Source organism: Muscardinus avellanarius, assembly GCF_963383645.1.
Source record: "Muscardinus avellanarius genome assembly, chromosome: 15".
Lineage (NCBI taxonomy): Eukaryota > Metazoa > Chordata > Mammalia > Rodentia > Gliridae > Muscardinus > Muscardinus avellanarius.
In genome coordinates, this window is record NC_137801.1 from 44500180 (window position 1) to 44525345 (window position 25166).

At 35.2% G+C, this 25166-nt stretch overlaps 1 protein-coding gene and 1 pseudogene across 33 annotated transcripts in view; both read right to left on the minus strand.

The window, feature by feature from the left end:
• Nucleotides 1-25166, minus strand: part of NRXN1 (neurexin 1) — a gene marked incomplete at both ends in the record, with an annotated part of 1249621 nt that overhangs the window by 637167 nt on the left and 587288 nt on the right. For 23 of the 32 annotated variants that reach the window (XM_080711553.1, XM_080711552.1, XM_080711543.1 and 20 more), the window contains 2 exons: nt 10205-10324; nt 16492-16665. In XM_080711553.1, the coding sequence (XP_080567679.1) occupies nt 10205-10324; nt 16492-16665 (294 nt within the window). Of the gene's footprint in view, nt 1-10204; nt 10325-11228; nt 11256-16491; nt 16666-25166 lie in introns of all 32 variants that reach the window. The other 9 variants (XM_080711538.1, XM_080711537.1, XM_080711565.1 and 6 more) reach the window with 1 other exon arrangement.
• Nucleotides 4125-6241, minus strand: LOC308274382 (protein DBF4 homolog A-like; annotated as a pseudogene). Its single transcript has 2 exons — nt 5443-6241; nt 4125-5074 (listed from the first exon to the last, which is right to left on the minus strand). The product of its transcript is annotated as a protein DBF4 homolog A-like (transcript).

A 25166-nucleotide genomic window follows, 5' to 3' on the forward strand; every position in this document is an offset into this window, starting at 1 on the left:
AGACAAGAGGATTGCACAGGTTCGAAACCAGCCTTAGCTACTTAGTGAGGCTCTCAGCAACTTAGTGAGACCCTGTTTCTAAATAAAATATAAAATAGGTCTGGGAGTACAGCTCAGAAGTAGAAAGCCTCTGGGTTCCACCCCCAGTACCACCAAAAAAAAAAAAAAAAAGATACTCATGATCATTTGATTTCATAAAACAGGCCAAGAACTTAACAAGTTAATCTCTTTATATATCTTCCCATTTAGCAAGTAGATATTAAGTTACTTATTATTTATACTTATTTAGAATTATGCAAGATTCTGAAAATTCACCAAGATTTATCTTCATTTTGTTCACAGAACTTGTAGTGCATCATTTTTGGGGAAGTAAAATCAAGTTTAAAATTAAAAGCAAACACAAAGGCATACAGTTTCAAAAATTAGCACCTAAGATTAAGGCAGTATTTCCACCCTGGCTAGGATTTTGCTCTTTCTGTGTTGGTAGGATGGAAGGTAAAGTGAGACCCAAACATATTGCACTTGACAGGAAACAACCCAGAGACTGGGGTCAGACAGCCCTTTGAAATAGTGTCTGAGATCATTGGAACCATTGTTTCCTCTTACAGATAGTTCACCAAAGTTATTTGCAAACCTTTTTCTTGACTCCTTGGATGAGACAGTTATTAGCAAACTAATGCAAACATGGAAGGCCACCTTCATATTAATATACAATCTTCAATGAAGAGTAGTGACACAGCACCAAATTGGTCCAACAGAGTCTCAGCTTTAATCATCAGAAAAATTAGGGAATACTAGTAGGAAATTCAGTAGGTAAAAACAACATTCCAATGAGGCTTTCTCCTTCCTGATCTCTGGGGTAAAAATGGCAGCGTTAAGACAAGATAAAAGGCTAGTTAGTGTTAGGAATCCTCCAGCTGCTGCACAGTAGAGAGATGATCTGGAGAAATCAAATGCAATACTCTACAAATCCTCTCTTTTGGGAATTTTTTCCTCGTGTGTGTGTGTGTGTGTGTGTGTGTGTGTGTGTGTGTGTGTTACTGGGGTTCAAAGCTAGGGGCACTTTACCTCTGTGCTACATCGCAGCTCTTTCCATTTATTCATTTATTTTTATTTTATTATTACTATTTTATACAGGGTATTGACACCAAGGACATTCTAACTCCTAGCTCCTTTTAATGCTGTATTTTGAAACAGATTCTCACTATGTGGCAGAAGCTGGCTTCAAATCTGTATCCTCCTGTCTCAGATTCCAAATACTGGAATTACAGGTGTGTACCACCATGTCCAGCTTTATTTTTTACTCTGAGACAGGATATTACTACAGTGCCAAGAATGGCCTTGGGGATGTAATTCTCCTTCTTTAACCTTGCTAGTAGCTGGTATTACAGGCATGTGCTACCTTGCTCAGCTTCCATTTTACTTTACTTAAATAACACAGTCTGACACTACCATCTAGCTACCCAACTACAATATGAAAAAAATAATACTTCTTTATATGCATCCATTTTTATGATGTCTATTACCAATAAGAACAATGATAAACTTAAATTGCAGGAGATATCACTTTTATTATTTGTTGCATTTCTCTACCATGTACTAGGCTTTATTTTCTTTTATTGCATTGCCTGACTGGATATGAGCAATATTTTAATCTTTATAGTTTAACCTGAGACAGGTCTGATACTGTTTTCCCATAGATTGTTTTTCTGAGGTATTATCCACAAATATTGCTTATGAATTGTTTTGAACAGCTTCAGAGATGCCATTTAGAAATGCTTGAATGATTCAAGGTTAATAAGATTTATCATACTCACGGCTAACTATCTGGTTGTGGACATAAGATTTATCATACTCACAGGTAACTATCTGGTTGTGGACAGCTAATTGTGAAATTTTATTCAGTCCTAAACGGCAGCAAATCAGCTAATAGCTTAATACTACTGGCAGCCCTAAAGGGAGAGAAATGTTGTTTGGATTCAAGTTATTTTTATGGATATTATGATCTACTTCTATTAGGTTAGATAGTGATACCCAGGCCTTATATATTGTATTCTCTTTTCAAGCAACAAAAGGAGATAATAAAGCATAATGAATTTTTAAATCTCATGGTATAAAGTCTAAGTCAAATGTATTTCACCTTTGATTCGGTGTTTATTTGAAATTCTCATACAAAAAACACAATAAATTCATATCAGAAGATTTTTGTTTGGTATAGTTTAGAATTTTGAAATAATATTTTTAATTGGAGAGCTCATACCCTCCTTGACTATAGCACCAACATAACAGCAATATGATGTATTATTCACTTATTGTAATAGACACCACTGAAGCAGAACTGTAATTTGGCACACTACATTTCCATACTAACATAATGTGACAATGTTATTATGTTTGCTATTTTCCATGTGATCATAAGCATATTCATCTTATTGAACCTGACATTAAGTTAGTTAGTATGGTTACATTCTATTCTGAACCACTGGGTAAAAGCAGAAAAGGATTACTAGATAACACACTGGTTGGATGATGATGCAGGGGCATGAAAGCATGAATTGGTGACATATATATGTGATATAATGAAGGTAAACTCTTAGCACAGACCTATTATCTAGTCAGCACTGGACAAATAGTTAATCTAAGAGAAAGTTCACCAATATCTATAACAGAAAATAATATAAGATAGTGGAGCACAATGCTGTCCTACAATTTCTAAAAAGAAAAGAAAATTCCCAGCTCAGAGAAACAAGAAAACATCCAGGGGATGAACAGTTTAAGCAAAGAATGGAAAGGAAATAATATTTCTTCAAGTAGAGACAGTGAAATAATGCATTCTGGGTGAAACGATAGAATCTCCAAGTAGAGAGATTAGCATATGCAATGGCAAGAAAATTAGAAAAAGGAATGCTGTACAGAAAGCCCACGAGTAAGTAAATTGGCAGCAACATACCATAGGGACAAGGTTTTGCAATAGGTAAGTATAGAAAAGGCCAGGGCCAGGCCACAGAGGTGATGAATCTAGAGAATAGTGTTAGCAACTGAGTATATACCAGAAAATTTTTTGCAAGTTTCATGCATTCATTCAATCTTACTTTAATGAGTTTACTATTATCATCAATTCCACACAATATGCTGTACAAAACACTGGTCTTATGCGCCAAAAGAAAGAAATATGTAAAAAAGAAAGAAGAAATATTGTTCCTATAAAAAGCCCCGAATCTTATAAAGAGATGAGATCACCTATAAGAAGTGATAAGGTAGAAAGTGCTAGCTGATAAGATACAAAAAAGTCCTATAGGAAGTTAGAGGAGGAAAATTGCTCTGGTTGAGAGAATCCAGAGATTGATAACATTTAAATCAGGGAGAAGAGTTAAGAACTAGTACAGAAGTATATGTTGGATTGGAGAAGGAAGACATATGAAGTGAGAGACAATAAGAAATTACTGTAATAAGCCACAAAATGATACCATCCCCCATACACAAGGCACACATCAGTTGTTTTGTCTCATAAATAGGTCACTCAGGTTGCAATATTCTAGGAAAGAAAGGGATTCTCACAATACTTTTCTTTAAAAATAATCTTTGGTATTATTTTGCCTAACCATCTCTTTCTTAAAAGATTACTTCAGTTCAATTAATTAGTATTATACACATGCTAAAAGTATTTTCATCTCCCCATTGTTAATTATATCTCCAGGTTAATATAAATAAAAATTTCTAGTTACTCTAACCCACTCTTTGAGACTCATCAGATATGTAACATTTAGAATTTCCATACTGGAGAAGTGTTCTTTTTTAATGCTTAATTTTTTATATTCTCCTTATTTCATTTAAATTTAAGCCATCAGCAACAAAGCAAACAATATTCATTATGATCAGGAAACAATTATAAACATATGTAAAATGAGTAATTTATTTTATAATTTTTCCATAAGAGGTATTCATTTCTACAAGAGATGTAAGTATTGCCTTTATTAGCATTTGCATTGGTTCTGTAAACAAAGTTGGCTTTTATACATATTTATAAAAATTTCAAGAATATGATCTTTATTACTTCTTCAGAGTATATATTTTTAAAGACTAAAAGCCAGTACATGTAGACATTGAAGGGAAAGAGAAAAATATTAACAAATTTGAACTCTCATCTTCCCAAATATATAACATATAAAGAGTATTCCACTCTTTTCAGTATAGCTGTGAAACCCAAAAATTCTGATTTCTCTTCACCTGTCTGAAAAAAGACCAGTAGAGACTATACTGGTGAACTACAAATTCTGTTTTCTTCTTGTGTAAGAAGAAATTTAGTTGTTATCTAATTCAGCTTGTGGTTCCATATTTTCTTTCTTCATCCTAATAATATTCTCACTTTTTGATGGATTTTACTAGAAGGTAAATTACCAATATTCTTGATGTCAAATTCATTGAGTTTCTCAGGAGGACCACAGGATGGAGTATCTGTCTTTATTGTTAGGTGCGCTTTTGAACTGTTTGTTATCCGACCAGCATCATGACCAAATATTAAATGAAGTTCCACTTCCTTTGGATCTTTTGATGGAAAAAAACAGTATCTGATTTTTGTTTTTGTTTGGTTGAGATGCTCCACTTTCTGTATTGACAGGAGAAACTTGCATAGATGTCTGCTTAAATGGACAATGATCTACCTCTAGTTTTTCTAAGTCATTTTCATTTATAAGTAATTTATGTTAAGAAATGTTAAAAATGAAATCTTGTTTATTTTTATGTGGCGATAGTTGTACAAAATTCTATTTTATATCATTTTTAGCTTCATTTATTATGGAAAATTTATTTGCTGTTTTCTCATTATGTCCTTTCAATTTATGAGATAGGCAGGGGATGAGTTCTGAAAGAAGCACGAGTTTTTGTTCGGATTCTTGAGTTCCTTCATACAGAAAATTCAGCTCGATCACCTGTACATTATTTTGACAAAAGTCTTTCTGAGAAATATCTTGCAATTCTAGCTTTGCTTTAGGTTCAATCTTTTCTAGGACCTTTGTAGAAATAGGAGAAAGGGATACAATACTGTATTTTATTTTTTTTACTTTTAGATGTGTCTCTTTAATATTACACAAAATAAAAAACTAACTTCAATACACTATCAAACAACTTGATAATGTTTGCTCGGTGCTGCTTAATTAAAAGGTGTGTTTTGCGACAGTGGCACACGCTCCCGTGCTTGGGAGGTGGAGACAATAGGATCGCGCAGGTTCGAAGCCAGCCTAGCTGGCTTAAGAGACCCTGTTTCCAAATATATATATATATATATATATATATATATATATATATATATATAAAATAGGTCTGGGAGTATACTCCCAGAGTACCACAAAAAAAAGGTGTGTTTTAAGATCATATTTCTGTAAGCAACATTCACAATATCCTTTTTATCCTTCTTTTTTAGCGGGAGTATATTTGGGGTTCCACCATATTTATTGCTATGGGTTTGAATTTTTAGTTTAGCTTGAGTTTGCTTTTGGATAGTGGATGTCTTATACACATCAAATGGACTTCAGGGCTTCTGAAAAGAATAGTTTATAAAAAAGCATATTTGGTAAGCTGAAGAAAATGACCTATAAAATTGGCTCATATCTTCTAAATTTACAAAAGGCTTTTTTTTTTAAGTCTTCCTGTTCTTGTTTTTTGGATTTTAGTACCAATTCTTTCCCCCATATCTCTTATAGAAGTACTTGATTTAAGTAAACACAACTCTTTCTTTTATTCAGTGTAGTATCTAATATCACCAATATGGAGAATTTTTACTCCCCATAATAATGCACTTCATAATATATTTGAAGGAATAAAATCATGATCCTTGATAGCTTTTTCAACTAATAATTTTCTTCTGCTTAAATGAACTTTCATCAGGACTGGGATGAGAAGTGGTTACTACAGTGTATGTAGACTCTGGACCTGGTAAAGGAGAAATTCGGCCCAATGTTTGTGCAAATTTTGCTTCATTTTTATATGAAATAAGATAACTGATATCTTTGATGAGAAATAACTCACCCTTCCAGTTCCTTTATGTCCTTTTGCAGTTTTTCAGGTATGGTGACAGAGGGTAAATCAGGTAAAATACTTTCCCCCAAAGTGGCTTTTATTTGGATTTTTGTGGTGTGTTATCAGTTTTCAGAGATTTCAAAGATGGTCTGTTCTTTTCATTTTTTACGTCGATTCCACACTGGAAATGTCCTATCCTGTGGGTGCTCATGACTCCGGAGTTCATGGCAGCCGCCAGGAACCTACCTGCTAGGTTGGTAAAGGGCGCCGCGCTGAAGGGCTACCAGCAGGAAGCTTTCTGGGGCCAAGTGTGGCCTATCTGCTCCCTGGCCGCAGCCCCCACGCTGGAGAGAGAATGTGGGGCCAAGTGTGGCCTATCTGCTCCCTGGCCGCAGCCCCCACGCTGGAGAGAGACCACAGTCTGGGCTGTCTCCTCTCCGAGGCACTGAGGAGGAAGGGAAAAAGGCAGGATCCATACAAGTGGGCAGCAGCAGTTAAAGATTTGAAAATGTGTTATGCAACCTGGTCTTTCTTGTTTTGAATGTGTGTGTACTTTTCCCTGCCTGTTAAATATATTTATTTCTATTTCCTTTTTTGTTGTTTTTGTTTCCTATGACGCTGAAGGCCACAGTTGAATACCCTAAATGGCTTTATTACAAAAATATTAGATCTATCAAAAATGTTAGATCTCTATATGGAAAAGGTGCTTGATAAAAATTCAAGGAATCACATTAATTCTATTTGTATAACTTATAGAAAAACAGTGATATATATAGACAAGATTTATTTGGATCATTTTATTTGGATCAAATGAGAAAAATGTGCAAGATACTTCAGTCTTCAAGATCTGACATGTCTTCAAGGTAACACTATTATGCCTTCTATGAATTATAATTAATATGAAAATAAGATTTAAGTTTAAATATTGATTTTTACCTACATAGCAGCATTACCAAAAAATCCAGCATGCAAACCACAGGAACCATTTTATAGTTCCAGAAATCCAGTAAGAGGTAATGATTTAATCAAAATACATACATTCTAAAAGCACTCCAAAATAATTTGTTCAAGACTCATATTAGAAAACACATTTATTGAGTGGTGTTTACTTATTTACAAGAAAATAACAAACAGCCTTATCATTTCCATTACTACTTCTAGCACCCAAGAGTAGCAAACTGTTGATTCAAAGACAGTATAATATTGAGGATGGATCTTTTTAAGTTTTATTTTATTTTTTCAGTATTGGGGATGGAATCCAGGTGCATTCTACCTCTGAGTGACACCTCCAGCCCTATTTTTCATTCTTTATTTTGAAACAGAGTCTCACTGAGTTGCAAAGGGTCTCACTAAATAGTAGTTGAAGCTGTCTGGGAACTGTGATCCTCCTGTCTCAGCCTCTCAAATGCTGGGATTACAAACCTGCACCACCACACCCGGCCTGGGGGTGGATCTTAATATTCCTTTAGGAAAATCTAACAAATACATCTATAAAATTATATTCCTCATATTTAACTGATATATAAGGATGCATAACCAAATGGCAACTGTTTTGTAAAACATGGAAATTAGATTAAATAAAATTTTACAGAGAATGTTCTCTAGCAAAATGAAAAGATTTTCATACCAAAAAAGCCCTCTCAACTACCGCATGTCGTCAAACATCTGTCAGCATTGTATTTAGGATTATGATCTTGCCATACTAAAATTTAACAAATTTTCAGTCTTCTGGTTATACTTGAAAATAAGTATGTCATTTTCTATGGAATAGGAACACATGCAAGAAACTAATGCTCTACAGATGCATACACATATTGTCATTAAAGGATTAATCAGATTTAATTTTTTTTTAATTTTTGTATATATAAGTACTATCTGAGTTATTCTGGTAGCTGATATTTTGGACAGGAAATCTGAGACAGCTGGGGAATAGTACTGTATACTTAGGCTGTAACAATTCAGTTCAATGGAATATTTTAGTTTGACCCCACTTTTGACATTGTGATATAAGTGTCTACTAAAATGAATAACGTCTCAATAGACAAAAATAAAAAAGAACAATTTCTAGGCTTCCCATGAGTCCACACTCTTGCTTCTGCTATGAGTCCAAACCTTTAATTATCCCATCTCCCATCTCAGCATCCTAGAATTTTAGCTTACACATATCAGCATTTACAACATAAAGCATGGACTCTACACTGGAGGCTTTGTCAGAAATGTTATTTTATTGCTTCATTTGTAAGAAGATGGAAACACCTGGAGAACATTATGTTAAGTGAGATTAGCCACGCCCAGAAAGTAAAGAGACATATGTGTTCTCTAACAGGCTCTAGCTAGGGAGTCTTTGGAATACCAGAGGGACTTTAGGAGGACTTTAGGATCTCCAGTGAGGAGATCCTCATTGGAGCAAGGGCGGAAGAGTAGGGGAAGAAGAAGGCTGAGGTTCATTAATGGAAATGCTACCTGTGACTATGTGTACACATGTGAATATGACGTCAATCTGGACACTTGGTATTAGGAAAGAGGGAACTGGGGAGGTGGAGGGGCACCAAGTACTGTGTGAATGTATGCCATTGTCAACATGATCTACATTATGATGTGAGGCTGTAATGCTCCAATAATAAAAAAATATTATTCTAATATAGTAGAAAAAATATTTTTAGGAAACATTTGATGAAGTGCCATAAAGCAAAACAATTTGGGCATTAAGAAACCAAATCTCACTCTATAGACCAGCCAATTCTATGTTTGCTGCTGTGATATAGGTCAGGCAATAACAGATATGTTATGATATAATATAATTTCTGTGTTTCTTTATCAAGATTTTATTGCGAGTCTGCAGGGAAAAAACAAAAGTGGAAAAAAACACAAGGGAGAACACTTGAAGGACAAAGATTAAATGGATTGTTCTTAAAGTAAAAGGGTATTGCAAACTTAGATGTAGAGAGAAAAAAATAAACCTGTAACCATTCATGAAAAACACAACCTTCAAGGTATCATCTTACAAAAAAGTACTACTTAATACAAAGCAATATGAAGTTTCAAAAACTAAAGGAGAATTACTAAATGTAGGTAGGAAGTAAAAAAATTACTTTGAAACAAGGTGACCATGAGTAATAACACTAATAATGATAAATCATAAGCAGAGAGATGTAAATCAAAACTATGTCAAGATTCTAATTATCATATTATTATATTATATTAATTATTCATAATTATTATAATGGTAGGAATACAAAGAATGATAAGTGCCAGCAAGAATGTGAGGAAATAGGAATTCTTATATACTGTGGGTAGGTTTGCAAATTAGTATAGCTACGTGGAGATCAGTGTGGCAATTCCTCAGAAAACTGAGAATGGGTACACAATATGATCCAGCTGTATCACTCCTGGGCATCTTTCCAAAGAAATTAAAATGAGATTGTTATAGTGATAAATGCCTATCCATGTTTACAGCAGCACAATTCACAAGAGCCAAATAATGGAACCAATAAAGGTATCCATCAACAGATAAATGGATTAGGAAATTATGGAATATACACATAATAGAATTCTACTTAGCCATAAAGAACAAAATTATGTCATTTTCAGGAAAATGGATGGATGTGGAGAACATTAGAGAGATTAGCCAGTCACAGAAAATGAAAGGTCACATGTGGAAGCTAGGGAGAAATCAAGATATAAATGGAACTGCAGATAAAGGAAGAGAAACCCCAGTAGAGTGATGCAAGGACACCAAGGCAGGCCTGCTGGTGGGCAGAGAGAATTGATAAAGGAGACACTTTCATTGACATTATATACATATGCGATGTTATCAGTGCCAATCTCAGTATCACATCCAGAGAAGGAAAGAAGTAGGAATCGGGTTGGGGGGAAACTCACCAAGTGCTGTGTGCATGCATGCCACTACCACTCTGAATTACATTATGATGTGATAGTACAAAGTACCAATAAAAGTATATTCCAAAAGTTGATACCTAAAGAAACACCATCATCACAGCACTCCATTAATGGCATTCCTGAATAATAATTTAGCATTTCAAAAATTGCCCTTGTGTAGAAATGACTGTGGCTTTTGGTGATGGATATTCAAACAGAGATGATATAAAGGCTCCTGGTTCAGACCATGGGTAACAAATGGTGGCTGGCCACAGCACGGAGCATCAGCTTATGCTCAGCAGGCACTTACGGTCATTGCAGAGTGGCCCGCTGAAGGAGGTCATGCTACAGTCACAGCTGAAGCCATCCCACTGCTGCAAGCATACGCCTTGATTGGAACAGGAGTCCTCCTGGCATGTTGTACTGGGCCCTGGAAACATTCCAAAAGAGACTTGGTTTTCTTTTTTAAATCTAAAACCTTTTACATATTAGCTAGATCACATATAGTAGTTGCCAACACCTCAAATGACACGTCCAAACTTGTTTTGAAAGTCCTAGTTCACACACCTGAATTAGAAACTGAAAAGCTGTCACATAAAGGTCTTCATAAGTTTCAAGTTAGGACAGAATACATTATAATAATGAACTAAACCAACAAAAAGTAAAAGTAAGTACATCACTTCTAGTAGGATCATATTAGTAGGTAATCTCCTTCCATCATCAATAATTCTCTGTCACTTTTTACATTTTAGAAAATAAATGCATCTCCTTAACTTCTGACCAATGAATAGAGACAGCATGAAAAATGGAGATTATAAATTCATGAAATTAAGATAAAGATTGGCAAAATAACCAAAGAATTATGCAAAAATACTCTAGAAGTTCCAAAAGTTTCCCTGCACAGATTATGAATAAAATCATGATTGCTGGGTGTTTTGGATAGGTATGTTGGCAAGTATCAATTTGCATGCTTTAACGATCTCATGCAATTAAACATAAAATGAAAAACCCACATAGATGGCATGCCCCTATGGAATGTAAAAAAAATGCTAATCTGTTTCTAAAGAATTTTAACTATAATACTGGTAAACAAACAACTGAAAAGGTATGATCAAAGCACTAAAGGCAATCACTATACAAACATATCCAAGACTGAAAGCCTATATGTAAGCTATCCTACAAAATGAGGTTTCTTGCACAATGTTCAAGAAGGGAAAAAAGAAATCTGAACCCAAATAATAGGTACTGCAAAATATAAAAAAAAATGTTATTTTAGGGTTTCCACTGTGTAGTATGGGGTTTCAGTCTTGTTTTATACACACAGAGCTATCTACCTTGCAAGTCAGCTTTCATCAATGCAACTTTGTCAGCAAAATAAAAAAGCAAAATATATTAAATGTTAGTAAGCAATACTGAAATGGGGCAAACACAGAAAAACGTTCAGATTCAAAGAAGCATGCTGCTGTAAAGGAGGAGAAAATGCTATGTAGAGCAAACAAATTAAATCTAACAGCCATAAATTTTAAGAGAAGCCAAAAATGAGAAAGCAGTAATTAGAATTTCACTGTATATATGTATATATGTATAATGGTTAATTGAGCCAATGGTATGTAATGAAGGAAAATTAAAAGGGTTTTTGTAATTTTTTTTCTCTCATGGACAGATGTGGACTTATTACCAAAGTGACTGTGCTGGTTATTTGGAGCACACAGTACCATTTATCATGTGTGAATCTAATTTAAACTTTGATCATTATTGGGCCAATTATTTATTTCTATATTTTCCCTTCTAGAAATTTTACCTTCCTTTTGCAATGAAGGCTTACAACTGTAATGACAGCTATTCAGTGCCAACAGCGGGACCTTACAGTGACATCAAAATACCAAGATATATATAACATTTGAAGTAAATGAAAGAAGTAGTATATATGGAAGAAACAAGCTGCTATAAAATTCCCCATAAAGAAAATTCCTTCATAAGATTTCACTGTGGCATATTCATCCTTGCTCTCACCAGGTTGGGTTTATACCACCTAGGGATTCCAGAGTTATGTTTTTATTATGGTTAAAATTTTAAATGTTCCTGAAAGCTCATATGATAAGCAATGCAGCTAGGTTTGGAGGTGGGCATGGCCGAAGGGCATGGTTCATTGGGGGCATGGCCTTGAGGACTTTATCTGTCCCTGGCCCCTCATCTACTTCTCTCTGCTTCCTGGCCACCATGAGGTGATAGGAACTTTTCCTTCACAATGCCCTTCAGCCTAGCCATTTCTGCCTTGGAGCTGGTCAATCATGAACTAACCTCTGAAATCTTGAGCCCCAAATAACCCTTTCCTCTTAAAAGTTATGCTTGTCTAGTATTTTGGTTACAACTATAGAAAAGTTGAATAAAACCATCTATTTTGTCTACACCTTCATAATTATCTTCAACTATAATAAATTTATCTGTGAATAAGTACTACAGTAAAGACTCAGTAATGAGGACTACCGTAGAAAAGGCTTAAAAGGGAATACTAATAATCTTCCTGGTTCAGAAATCTTGAATAAATACAATGGTTTTATTTCCCAACCTGTGCATGAAAGAAGCAAGAACCAGTAAATTGCTTAAGTTTAATATTTTTCCAACCTGTTTCTGAGAGGTAAGTGATCTACTGATCCTTATCCTCTGGAATTATATACTAAAAATAACAAGTGGGTTATTTTTTCGGGTCTGGGGATAGAACCCAGGGGCATTTCACCTTCAAGCTACACCCCTTGCCCTCTTTTTTATTCTTTAATTTTGAAGCAGGATCTCACTAAATAGCTGAGGCTGTCCACAAACTACAATCCTCCAGTCTCAGACTCCCAAATACTGAGTTTACAAGTGTGCACCACCACCCCCGCCTCAATAACTGCTTTTTAAACAACAGAATCTCTCAAGGCAATCTTCCTTGGCATATTCTTTCCTGGGATGAGGGGAAGTGAGGGTACTAGCCTCATGTAGGCTGCTTTATGGAATAATTCCCTGACCTGTACAGCCGAAGGGCAGAGTGAGAGCAAGAACTTGTAAAGACTCAGATTATTTTTCTTTTTGAAAAGGCATCAGAAATGCAATCATAAACAATTCTAGATTCTAAAATTGTAAAACTACAATTCTAAAAATTAATCTGTTCATAATATAGAACTGCAACTCCAGATACCTGCCAAGCTTCAGAGTGAGCACATAAATAAACTTTATTTTTATTATTGTTTTCACTACCATAACAGTTTTTATATTCAGCTATTACAAGAGAATGCACGTATGCCTGACAAGACATATTTTTCAAAGTACTCACCTTTTAGAGCAATGCTTAAACATTGACAGGCATTTGTATGAGACAGAGACTTGAAATTATTTCTTTCCTCAGTTACATAATGTTCCTTTTATTTTATTAGTGACAAAAATTAGGGATAAGCCCAAAGGACATTTGTATTAAGTGATTTTAAAAAAGAGAGAGAGATGACTGAAAAGGAAAGGAAAATGAAGGCAAAACTATAATATGTGGAAACCAAAGAAACAATGGAGGGAAGTGGTTAGAGTACACTCAAATTTGAAACTTCAGTCATTCACTTTCCACTATTGCTTAATGAGAGCTGTCATAATTAGAAAAGGTCTTCTGTCACTTCTACAAAGCAGTCTAGGACTGAATGTTATGGATATACAAAGGAATGGTGAAAAAATTCACTGATTTTTTTTTGGTAGGGAAGTTATTTTGACTTAAGTGTGCATGATTATTAGTTGATTGCCAGTCTCTATGTTCTGCTGTATAAGCAGGAACATAAGACCTAAAGCAGTAATTGTCAATGTGTGGGCCCCAGAGCATCAACAGCACTTGGGAACTTGTTAGAGATATAAATTCTAGGGCTCCATCCCAGAAGCCCTGACAATAGTATCTGGTAATTTGGGTTTTAACATTTATCCAAGTGATTTTTTTTTTTTTTGTGGTACTGGGGATGGAACCCTTCTACCTCCGGGCTACACTCCCAGTATTTTTATATTTTATTTGGAAACAGGGTCTCTTAAGCCAGCATGGCTGGCTTCGAACCTGCACCATCCTGACTCCACCTCCCAAGCACGGGGATTACAAGCGTGTGCCACCACACCCGGCCTATCCAAGTGATTTTAATATAGTATAAAATTTGAGAAACACTGAAGAGACTTTGACAGCTGAGATATATTTTATAAAGATATATCTCAATTATTTGTTATTATAAATAAATATAAAATATATCAATTATTTCCTACTGAAATAAGTTAGAAATGAAAGATAGCAAGTGATTATTAAAAGGAAAGTCAAAAACTTTTTTGAATGTCAAGAGTTGAAGATTTATGGGTCTCACTGAGCAGGAATAATAATAAAAAAATCTTAACAAGATGCTCTTTTATTACATCAAATAAATACTACAAATGTACACTATTTCTATGATTTAATGAATCTAATGTAATTTTGACCTAAATTCCATGAGAAAGCTATCTTTAAAGAGATAACTTACTGGGAATCTACAATTTAATCACTAATCCTAAAAATATGTGAATTTCATCAATTATATCTATGACAGGTACATTTAAGAGTATTCCTAATATTTCCTATTCAGGAAAAAAATAATTGTAAATTGCTGGGCGTGGTGGCTCAGGTTTATAATTCCAGCGCTTGGGAGGCTGAGACAGGAGGATTGCACAGATTCAAAGCCAGGCTCAGCTACTTAGTGAGAACCTGTTTCCAAATAAAGTATAAAATAGGGCTGGGGGTGTAATCTGGAGGTAGAATGCCTCTGGCTTCCATCCCCGGTACTGAAAAAAAAAAAAAAGAAATAATCATAAATTAAAAGCTGTTAACCTTGATGTTGGAATGAAAGAATTAGGGAAGTGTGAGGGTGGAAAGGCAGGAGCATGGTAATATTCTAAGAGTAAAGAAGAAGGGGTGAAAAGGGTTGAGAATTATTAAGGCTTAAATATTTATAGGCTTCTATATAAAACTCTTCTACTGAAAGAGTTCAAATGTTTAGATGGTAATTCAAGGTTAAACAAGAGGATGTACAATTAATCATCCTAACCAAAGTGCTCACTACAAGGGTTAGAAGAATCACCAAGTATTGTTATTTCAAATACTCTTTGTAAGTACATCTTGTTCCCATTCATCTTGTCAGCTACCCTCTCACTAACATCATCAGTCAGTGGGGGGGGGGGGGTCCTGTGTGTTTGTATCTTGTTTTCCATCTTGTGGGTATTAACATACCCATGTCTGTCTTACCTTACTAGTTATTGTAGGTAAAAAAGCACTAACCAAGCAACATTTAGCAGGGCCCATTCTTATTTTTTCCATACAGGTTTACAGAACCATTTTCTTTAAGATAATAATTTCATTTTCTCACAATTAGACTATTTCCAAAAACAAAAGTCAAATCCATATCATTCTCTCCATCCACTAGAGAGAATATATTCCCTTAACAATTTTGTTGTTGTTATTTTACTGAAAATAACAGTAAAAAGAGAAAATACATACCATATCTTTGTTCAGCAAGAGTGCCGTGTCAAAATTTTAAACAAGAAAATGAATGTAATAGAGTCTTCCACTAAAGACTGAGTCTTCTTGTCTTATTTCAACAAGGTTTAAATTTCACTTAATTTTTCAGAGAAAGAGATGTGTCAGAAAAAATATTTTTAAAAATAAAGTTTCTATGCACTTAGGTAATTGCTAAATATAGTGGCATTATTTTGGCTGAGAAGAAATGATTTGTAATCTCCTAGGGGGCAGGAATTCACATTTGTTATTTCCTTTGCTTTGCTATGAAATCTTATGAATCAGTTTCAAAATTAACCACAGGATTCATGATGATTTGATCAAACCACATTTATGGAGGGAGAATTGGCTCAAATAATCTGAGGAGATGAAGTGAAAATTATCTAAAATGAAAGTAGCAATAAAAAAGCTATCACAGATCTTGGTCTGATAGAACAAAAAAAGAATGGAAGATACTTGAATACATTTCTGAATTGTGGAATATTAGCCTTGGGTAATAAAATATTTTTTACACAAAACAAATATCATACTGAGTACATGCTTGTAACCAGGTACATATAAATCAAATAGTGTTTTGGCACTGACATACCTGGACTTTATTCTTTTTGTATAGCCCATCATCAGCCTCCCAAATAATAATGGGATTTCAGGCTTCTGGCAACACACATCAGCTTGAAAGTGGATTTTTAAAAATGATTTTACATTGACTCATACATACTAAAGTTAATATATTTTTCTAGTTTATATGGATTTATATTTAATACTATAAATCAAGAATTATAGAACTGACTAAAACACTAATTAGGTGAACCATAGGATGTAAAGAAAATAACAAAATCCACAGTTACGGCTTACATTTTAAATAAAAACCAATGTATGTTTGTAAACAGTCGAGAAAACTTAAGATTTATGGAATGAAAAGGTTTAAACATGCATCATGATTTTTAAGCCCTAAGTGGGAATTCAATCTGTCAGTAAAATTTTGAAGGTAGTGAGTTTTATTCTCATTTATAGGTAGAATTAGAACTATTTACAGTGAGAGAAAAAAACTATGGTACCTTCACATCCTCTCTCAATCTGACCATTGCAATAAAGAGCATCTGAGATGAGGTCCGGAAGCCGTCCATTCAAATCCACGGATGCCAGGCAGCCTTGAAAGCCTTCCTTGGCATGGACGAGTTTTGGCAAGGATTTGTATGTTTCTTTAGCCACTCCTCCTATATACAAGTCACCTGTAGGGAAAACCAAAGTCTTTGTCACAAAAGTAGCATATTTTCAACATTAAATATATAGCAGGATTAAGAAAAAAATAGGGTGGCTTATTTTTTATTAAATTAATAAAAATGTGAATTGATGATTTTCTGTTTTCTGAAAAGTACAAAACAACAGAAATGTTTGATTAATACATCAGTGTTAGAAGGAATTTATGGAAGCTATTTCCAAGAGAACTAAAAAGGTTTGATATGCGAAATGGAAAGAACATGGGCTGTGGGGATGCACACCCCAGCACTAATACCCAAACCCAGTTGTTTGCCAACTCTGTGTTCTTGAGAATTTTCTCTGATAATTAGTTTCCTCATTTTAAAAATGTGATGGCTATGAGGATTAAATGAGATAGAAATAAAGGGTGCCTCATCAGAATAAAAATATGTAGCACTCAGTATAGATATTTTTATTAAATTATCTTCTCCCTGAGTCTTTCAGTTAATCAGAAGCTCAAGTTCTCTCTAGTGGCTAAACTCACCTTCTCTACTATTCTTAAGCCCATTATATTTCCTTGCATATTTTTTTTACTAACTCCCATAATAGTCTGTATATAATAGAATATTATATCTTTCTTCAGGAGTTTTATTTTTTAAATTAAATAACATAGCTTTCAACTCTTTATGCTGCTCTTGGGTTTTCTAAATAAGTTCTTAATTTATTCTCCAACTTTGTTACATTTTCTTTTTTAATTTTTTATAAGTGCATTTTAGTTATATATTTTAATGGGGAACAAGTCAGTAGAGGCATACATGCACACATCACTCATTTAGCCCTTTCCTACTTCCCACCCTTTTCCTTCTCCCTTCTCATGTTTGTTTTAGTGATTGATGTGTCTATAATTTTATATCATGAACTTGATGTTGCCATAGTGGTTTGCTATGTTTGTGAATGCACATCATGTGCATTAGAAAATTTCTCTCGTCTCCCCTCACATCACCCTCAGTTAGGTTGCTTTATTTGTTCATCTATGGTTTCTCTCTTTTTTTGGTTTTGGTGGTACTGGGGTTCCTGGAAACCCTTCTACCTCCAGGCTACACTCCCAGACCTATTTTTATATATATTTTTGGAAACAGGGTCTCTTAAACCAGCGCGGCTGGCTTCGAACCAGCGTGATCCTCCTGTCTCCGCCTCCCAAGCGCGGGGATTACAAGCGTGCACCACCATATTCAGCAGTTTCTCATTTTTGGTTTAGAGTTCCTCCTGTGACAATTTTCTCCCTAGCTCCTACATATTGGAGAGAACATCTGATTTTAGGAGATAAAAAGCTCCTCCATGCTCTCGGATAGGCAGAATAAATATTATCAAAATGGCCATTCTTTTAAAAGGAATCTACAGATTCAATCCAATACCCATTAAATTACCAAGGTCATTTCTCACAGACATAGAAAAATCAGTCCTTAAATTCATTTGGAACAACAAAAGATCCAGAATAGCCAAAGCAGTTCTCAACAATGAAAACCATGCAGGAAGAATCATAATACCTGACTTTAAACTACAATACAAAACTGTAATAATACAAAGAGCATGGTACTGGCACAAAAACAGATTCATAGACCAATGGAGCGAATAGAAAACTCAGAAACAATTCCACACACTTACAGCCAATTCATGATTACACTTTCTAATGAAGTATTTTTCTCACCACTGTCATCTTTGGGTTTCTAAGTTGATGTTATTGCTTGGATCTGAAATGCTCCCCCCAAAGCTCATGTGTTGAAAGCCTGGTCCCCAGTGCAGAAAGGCTCAGAGGTGAGGCATGACTGGAAGAGTTGAGTCACTGGGAGCATGTCCTTGAGGATTATATCTGACTCTGAATGCTTCTTGTCTGTCTTTCTGTCTTTCTGTCTGTATCTCTTTCTGTGTTTCTTGGCTGTCATGAGCCATGTCCTATTGCCATGATCTTCCTTCCTTGGAACCATACAAACATGGAGAGAACCTCTGAAACTGAACCAAATAAACATTTTCTTTTCTAAGTTGTTCTTATCAGGTATTTTGGACACAATGAAGCAGCTGACTAACACAGTTTGGATTCCTCAACTTTATAGGCCACTATTTAAAAATGAAGATTGAAAGCTTTTTTTTTCCTATTGTAGGCTATTCACCATATCTGAATGGCATTTGGTAGGTGTAATTAATTGATTATAGCAAATACCTATTTGGTGCAGAATAATAAGGAGGTACAGAATAAATTCCTGTGATACACTGTTCCTATGTAAAAGTTCTGGCAACTTCCTCTTTTTAGAAATTTCTGAAAAAGAGCATGTGTATCAGTTCTTTTTGTTCTCAATCTCCTGAGGACAATGGAAAGGTTCTTGTGCTATAACTTGGAAAAATGTTTCAACTGACATGAAGTTGGATAGAATAATTGGTGTGGGAGAGAAAATTCAAGTTGCAATAAAAAGTCATGAAATAAGAATAAGCTAACTTATTTGCTTGTAAACAGGTTGAAATCAAACCACAGACCCGAAACTCCTAAATCGTATTGGTGAGTGTATCAAAACAGAGAGCTCATATTGTTTTCTCAATGTCATTTAGCCTTAAAAATGCAGAATGTGGTCCTTTTCCCTCATAACTAAATCTATAAGCATTATATTAGGCTTTAATTGATCCTACATTATTTGTACTGAAAGCAGGAAAGTGAGTACTTTCTCTACCTCTTTAGAAACATAAAGACTTAATCACTGTTAGCCATCATTCTTAGTATTAAAGGGTGGCATGTTTTTGGTCTTGGGATACTATTTTTTAAATATTTAGTTTTTTCCTCCATGTTCCATGCTTTCCTTTGTCTTTCTTCTCATTTAAATTTTAACACATTCTATTTTAGTTACTCAGACAGGATATGAGTCATAAATCAAAGGTATAAAATTATCTTTCTCTTTTTTTTAAGATTTCTCTTTTTTAATCTTAAAATCTTAAGTTCTTCTAGGAATGAAGTAAAAGGTACAGGAGATTAAGCTTTCTTGTGCCTCATTTGAATAAGCAGGAGATAAATCTGGATAAACATAGTCAAATGAAGGAAGGAAATTTGGAGGTATTGAAAAAGAAAGAACTATAAACAATATTCGTGAACAACTCAGCCCACATCCTTAAGCCCTGTCCTGGCCTACAGAAAGCAGCATGAACTGAGTGCAATATGAAAACGGAAGAGAAAAGTGGCTTCTCACTCTGGAGATAGCCCACACTCTGTCTCCCTGCCTTTGAGTGCCTAATCCTTACTTTCCTAAATATTTCTCTGTTTACCACTCTATCTGATCCATCCTTAAATTTTAAATTCCTTTCTGTGATGTTTGTCAAGAGCCTTATTCATCCTATCCAGGAACTCCTGGGAACCTCCTCCAGTGGCAAAGGAACACAGTCATAGTCAATCACAAAAAGAAGGCATTTTTTTTAATAAATAAGGGACTTAATTGGAGGAGAAAAATGGGAATACAGTGACTGTTGAATGCCAAAAAAAAAAGAGCATAGATTTCCTATTTAAAATAGATCTGTGCATATTACTTCAGGAGAACCAAGAGGCAACAGTGAGATTCCTTAGAGGAAAGGGTTAGAGGTATATTGAGACATGCTGGGAGCTTAGACAGCTCCCATTCTTCACTGTGGTATAGGAAAACAAAATATGTGGTCCAGATATAGCAGACAAAATCTGACCCATAGAGATCATGTGCAAAAGAATAAAAAGGCTAGGTTGCAATTCAGGAGGCATCTGAGTTGTGACTATACATTATTTGAGATCAGCTTCCATGCCACATAGTTTATCTTCTCAAAAGACTAATACAATGTAAATCTTTACTTCCTTTCCAATAATTTACATAGCACTCCAAAGAAAGAAGAAAACTGAAATTGTCTGATTTCACTAGTTCAAAGAATCAAAACTCAAAATAGAAACCAAAGTGAGTTTCAGAAAAATAGAGAAAGTTACCTTTCTTGCACATCAGAGAATGCGGGCTGAGATTTATCCTTTTACATGTCAACTATCGATGCAAAGGATATGGTCCCATCATTCATATGTCGAACTAAATTTGTTAAGAAATGTTAGTTCTCCTTCAGTCCTAATGAATATAGTATTTATAAATGGGTGGAGAATTGAATGAAAAATTCTGGTCCCTGCTTTAGGTTTTTCAGATGTACAACTTATATACTAAAAGTTATGTATGGAATGCCATATATTTGACAACCAATGCCTGTCTTTTTAATTGCAACTTCCGGGAGAAGACCAACGGTCTTTCTTTGTTTTAGACTCTCCTAAAGTGCCTGTTACTGGGCTGTAAGCATAGTGGAAACCCAATAAATATTGCCAGTCACCTGATAGATTGAGGTCAGAGTTGGGAAAAGAAAAGTCAAGAACAAAAGGAGAATGAATGATAAGGGGAGAAAGCTAGTTCTAATGCCCTTCCTTCCTTCCTTCCCTTCTTTTTGCTCCCTACTTCCTACTATAATTTGTTTTCTGTTAGCAAATTTATTTGCTTTGTGACATTTTAGAGCCTATCGAAGAGAAGTGGTAATTTTTTCCTATGTGTTACAAAAGAGAGAAAATAGCAATTCAAGTACTGCAAGATATAAGCCTCAAACATATCAAGATGGATGAGTTTGGCTTTATAAGTAGGGGACTCATTCTCATTTTCATTATTGAAGTTGCACTTAGCACCACCACTGAGTAATGTCTTTTTAACTCTTTATATAGTACACAGTGGTCTAAAGTGTCTTGGTGGTTTTCTGTATGAAGAGAACAAAGGAAAGTCTTAAGTAGTATCCGCCTTGTACAACCATCAGCACTTCACCAGAGATGCAGCTTCTCCTTTTGATTCTTGGAGTGATAGAAGGAAAATGACCCATTAGCACAATGGGTTCTCACAGGTGAAATGATGTGCATATAAAGGAGGAGATGTTTCTTAATGACCTATGTGAATGAGAGCCTGGATGGACATTCATTAAAAGCCAAGTTTACTATAAGGTTGAAGCTAGTTTATTACCTCTTCTTCAAGCCAAATGGCCAGTTTTTATTCTTTTCCTTTAATTAGGCTATATATACAATGGAAAAGGCAAAGGTAGAATTGGGTTATTTCTGTCAAAAGGTGTGGAAAGTATTGCTAATGTAGCCAACTCAAATATTTGGGGAATGACTTCGTTAAAGAAATTCCAATGATAAAGGGCTGAAGATGTGGCTCAGTTGCGGAGCCCTTTCTAGCATGCTTGAGGCCTTAGGATTGATCCCAAGATCATCAAAAAATAAAAATCTTAATGATAACCTTATGTGTAGCACCAGGTGTGCTCTGTGTTCCTCTTACGAGTGTAATCTGCAAATGACAGGAAAGAGATCAGAAGTATCCATTTATTTTCCAGTAGTCATATATTCATGAATAAGGAATGATATATAAAGTTTTAGTTATATCTAGCTACAATTTCTGGCCCTGTCACTTTCTGGATGTCTCAGTGTGAGCATATGAAGTTTTATAATGTGGTTTGGAGTAATATTCACTATCTGTGAAATTGAGTTAATAATGCTCATCTTGCAGAAAATGCATGTAAATAATTTCATATACAATATGTACTCAGCACATGATTGACAGCATATGTATATGTTGGTATATTCTGATAAGAATTACATATCCATGGTGTACCTCATTCTATATTGATCACACTGAGAAATGTAAAAAAATGAGTAGTCCAGTCTGTTACCTTGTTCCTAGTACAAATTGAGTAAGATGATGTCAAATTTTCAAGTCTCTCATGATATTTTATTGGATTTATTTCACAGTTATTTGTGTGCTTGAAATGTGTCTTGCACTGTCTCAAAGGGCTCCTCTGACATACCCAATTTGAAGCCCTGCAGCAATGAGCCTGGTAGCATAAACAGGAAAGTTGCTTGATAATGCTCTTCTAATTTGCCACAAACAGAATATATATATGTGTATATATATATATATATATATATATATATATATATATATGCATTTTATAGAAAAGGTGCCTTTTCTTATCCCAGCAAACACTCAAACTCTGCCCCCAAATTTGTACCAGTATCTTGAATTTTAATCTTTTAATGAGCATCCATAAAAGAATATCTGCAGTCAGATCTCATCCAGACATACCAAGACAACTTTTCTTTGGGAGATAAAATACATTTATATTTTTTCTAAAAAAGATGTGCCCTATTTTAAAAAATAATCTATATAATACTCAGGGAGCAAATATTTATTTATTTACCTTTTTTCCCTCCTGGGACAAAAGCCTAACTTGATTTTTTTCCTGTAACTGCTTAAACATATGCTATTAAATTACTAAAAGCAAAATCATGTGAAGTGGATATTTCTCTAACACATTTTAACTTACAAGTAGACAAATGGCAGTTTTGGCATAGAATTAAACAACAAACACTATCCAAGATTATATCTAACTTCAGAGCATATCAAATATTCAATATTTAATTCAAAGGGACAATTCAAGTTAAGATTTTGTTCTATTATATAAGCTCTGTGTCTTTAATAAATCTCTATGCAAGAAAAATTATGCTAATTTTAGAAACTCTGCTGAAGAGAGGCTCATGGTTACTAGCTTCTCTAATTAATTTCCTTTGACTTCAAAAATCTTTTGTCTTCCTTGGTAGATAAAGAGTTTAGTCCTACAACAACCTATTTTTTTTTTCTGGGTCTGGGGATGGAACCTAGAGGCATTCGACCTCCAAGCTACACCCCCTGCCCTATTTTTTATTCATTATTTTGAAACAGGGTCTCACTAAGTTGCAAAGAGCCTCACTGAGTAGCTGAGGCTGGCTGCGAATCGTGATTATCCAGTCTCAGCCTCCTGAATGCTTGAATTACAAGCATGTGCCACAATATTCGGCAACCTATTTTTGATACTATAAGAAATCCTTGCAAATCCTTATCTATACTCTGAATTTCTAGATTAAGCCTGAAATCAGCCATCATTGTCTCCTGCACTTGGAAAATCCTTGTCTAGACTTCTCTGTTTTATAACAGTCACATTAGTCTGCTGGCTACCCCAATTGAAATTTCAAAATTTTTTTTAACTTTATTTTATATCTCATACTTTACATTCAAACAATTTCTAGAGTCTGATGACTTAACTCTTCCAGTTTCTAATATTTACCCCTCCATTTTCATTTCCATTTCTAGTTCTCATCTACTTTTTCTCTTTAATGGGATGACCTACTGCCAGATGTTACTACCTCCAGTTAGCTTCCTATCAAGATCTTATCAGTCTTCCCATGGCAGTTTGATGTCTTTATTACCTCCCTTTGCCATCTAAGCAACATCTAAAACTCATGGTATTCAAAATTTTGAATTACCCTTCCTCAACATCTTTTAATAACTTCTGCCAGCTATAGGATTAAGATTACATCATTCTTCATCCATACTGTAGTAATCAGTATGCCATTCCACCACTGCTCTCAGTTTAAATTACTTCCATTACAAATGTCTCTATCTTCTAATGTTGCCATTCAAAATCCTATCCCATTTTGAGGCTCAATTCATGCTATAGCTTGGTAATCTATTACTGTACCCCCCAGTCATAAATAAGCATGATCTTTGAATCAAAAAATTTTGAGCCTCTTTTTTGAATTTTTTCTCAACTTTCTCAGTTCTTTCTGTATGCAGCCTTTTTCTCTCCATTAGTTTATAAATTATTTGAAGAAATGCACATAATGTAAGTACTTTCATAGTCTCAGTTTCACTTGGTGGGCACTCAGTAATTATTTAACCTTCTGAATAGATGGATTAATAATTCATATTCAATAGGTAATCATTTAAACAATCGGACATAATTAATGTTTCGTGGGTATAGCAATAATACTCCTCGTCCCTGGTTTTCTTCAACTGAGAAATGAAAACAAAGTTAATTATGTGGCTTTTTCTTGACTGATTTCTTCCTTAAAAAAGTGTAGATGGGCCTCTGGCCCCGACCCTGGGCGGGTGGGCAGGTGCTGGCGGGGCACTCCTAGGCGACCTCCTCCCCACCCGGAAGGACCCTGTGGTCCGGGCTTCTGGCCCCGACCCTGGGCGGGTGGGCAGGCGCTGGCAGGGCACCCCTGGGTGACCCCCTCCCCACCTGGAAGGACCCTATGGTCCGGGCCTCTGGCCCTGACCCTGGGTGGGTGGGCAGGCACTGGTGGGGCACCCCTAGGCGACCCCCTTTCCACCCAGAAGGACCCTGTAAAAAAGGAAAAGAAAAAGAAAAAAGGAAAATATCAGAGAGGGGTTAAGGAGGCCATGGCGGATGCCAGGATACTGGAGATGCAGACAAAACTTATCCAAATGAACTGGAATTATTGGAAAAATTCCCCGCTAAGGAGGACTGCTTCTTCTCTACATTGTTAAGAATCTTGGACATCACCTATAAGGAGAGAGACTTTAGCAGAGACCAAGGAGAAAGGCGGTGCTGAAAGCAGTCTCCACGTTGGCGGTGGAGACATGTATTCAGAAGAAGCAGAAATCGGAGCCTAACAACA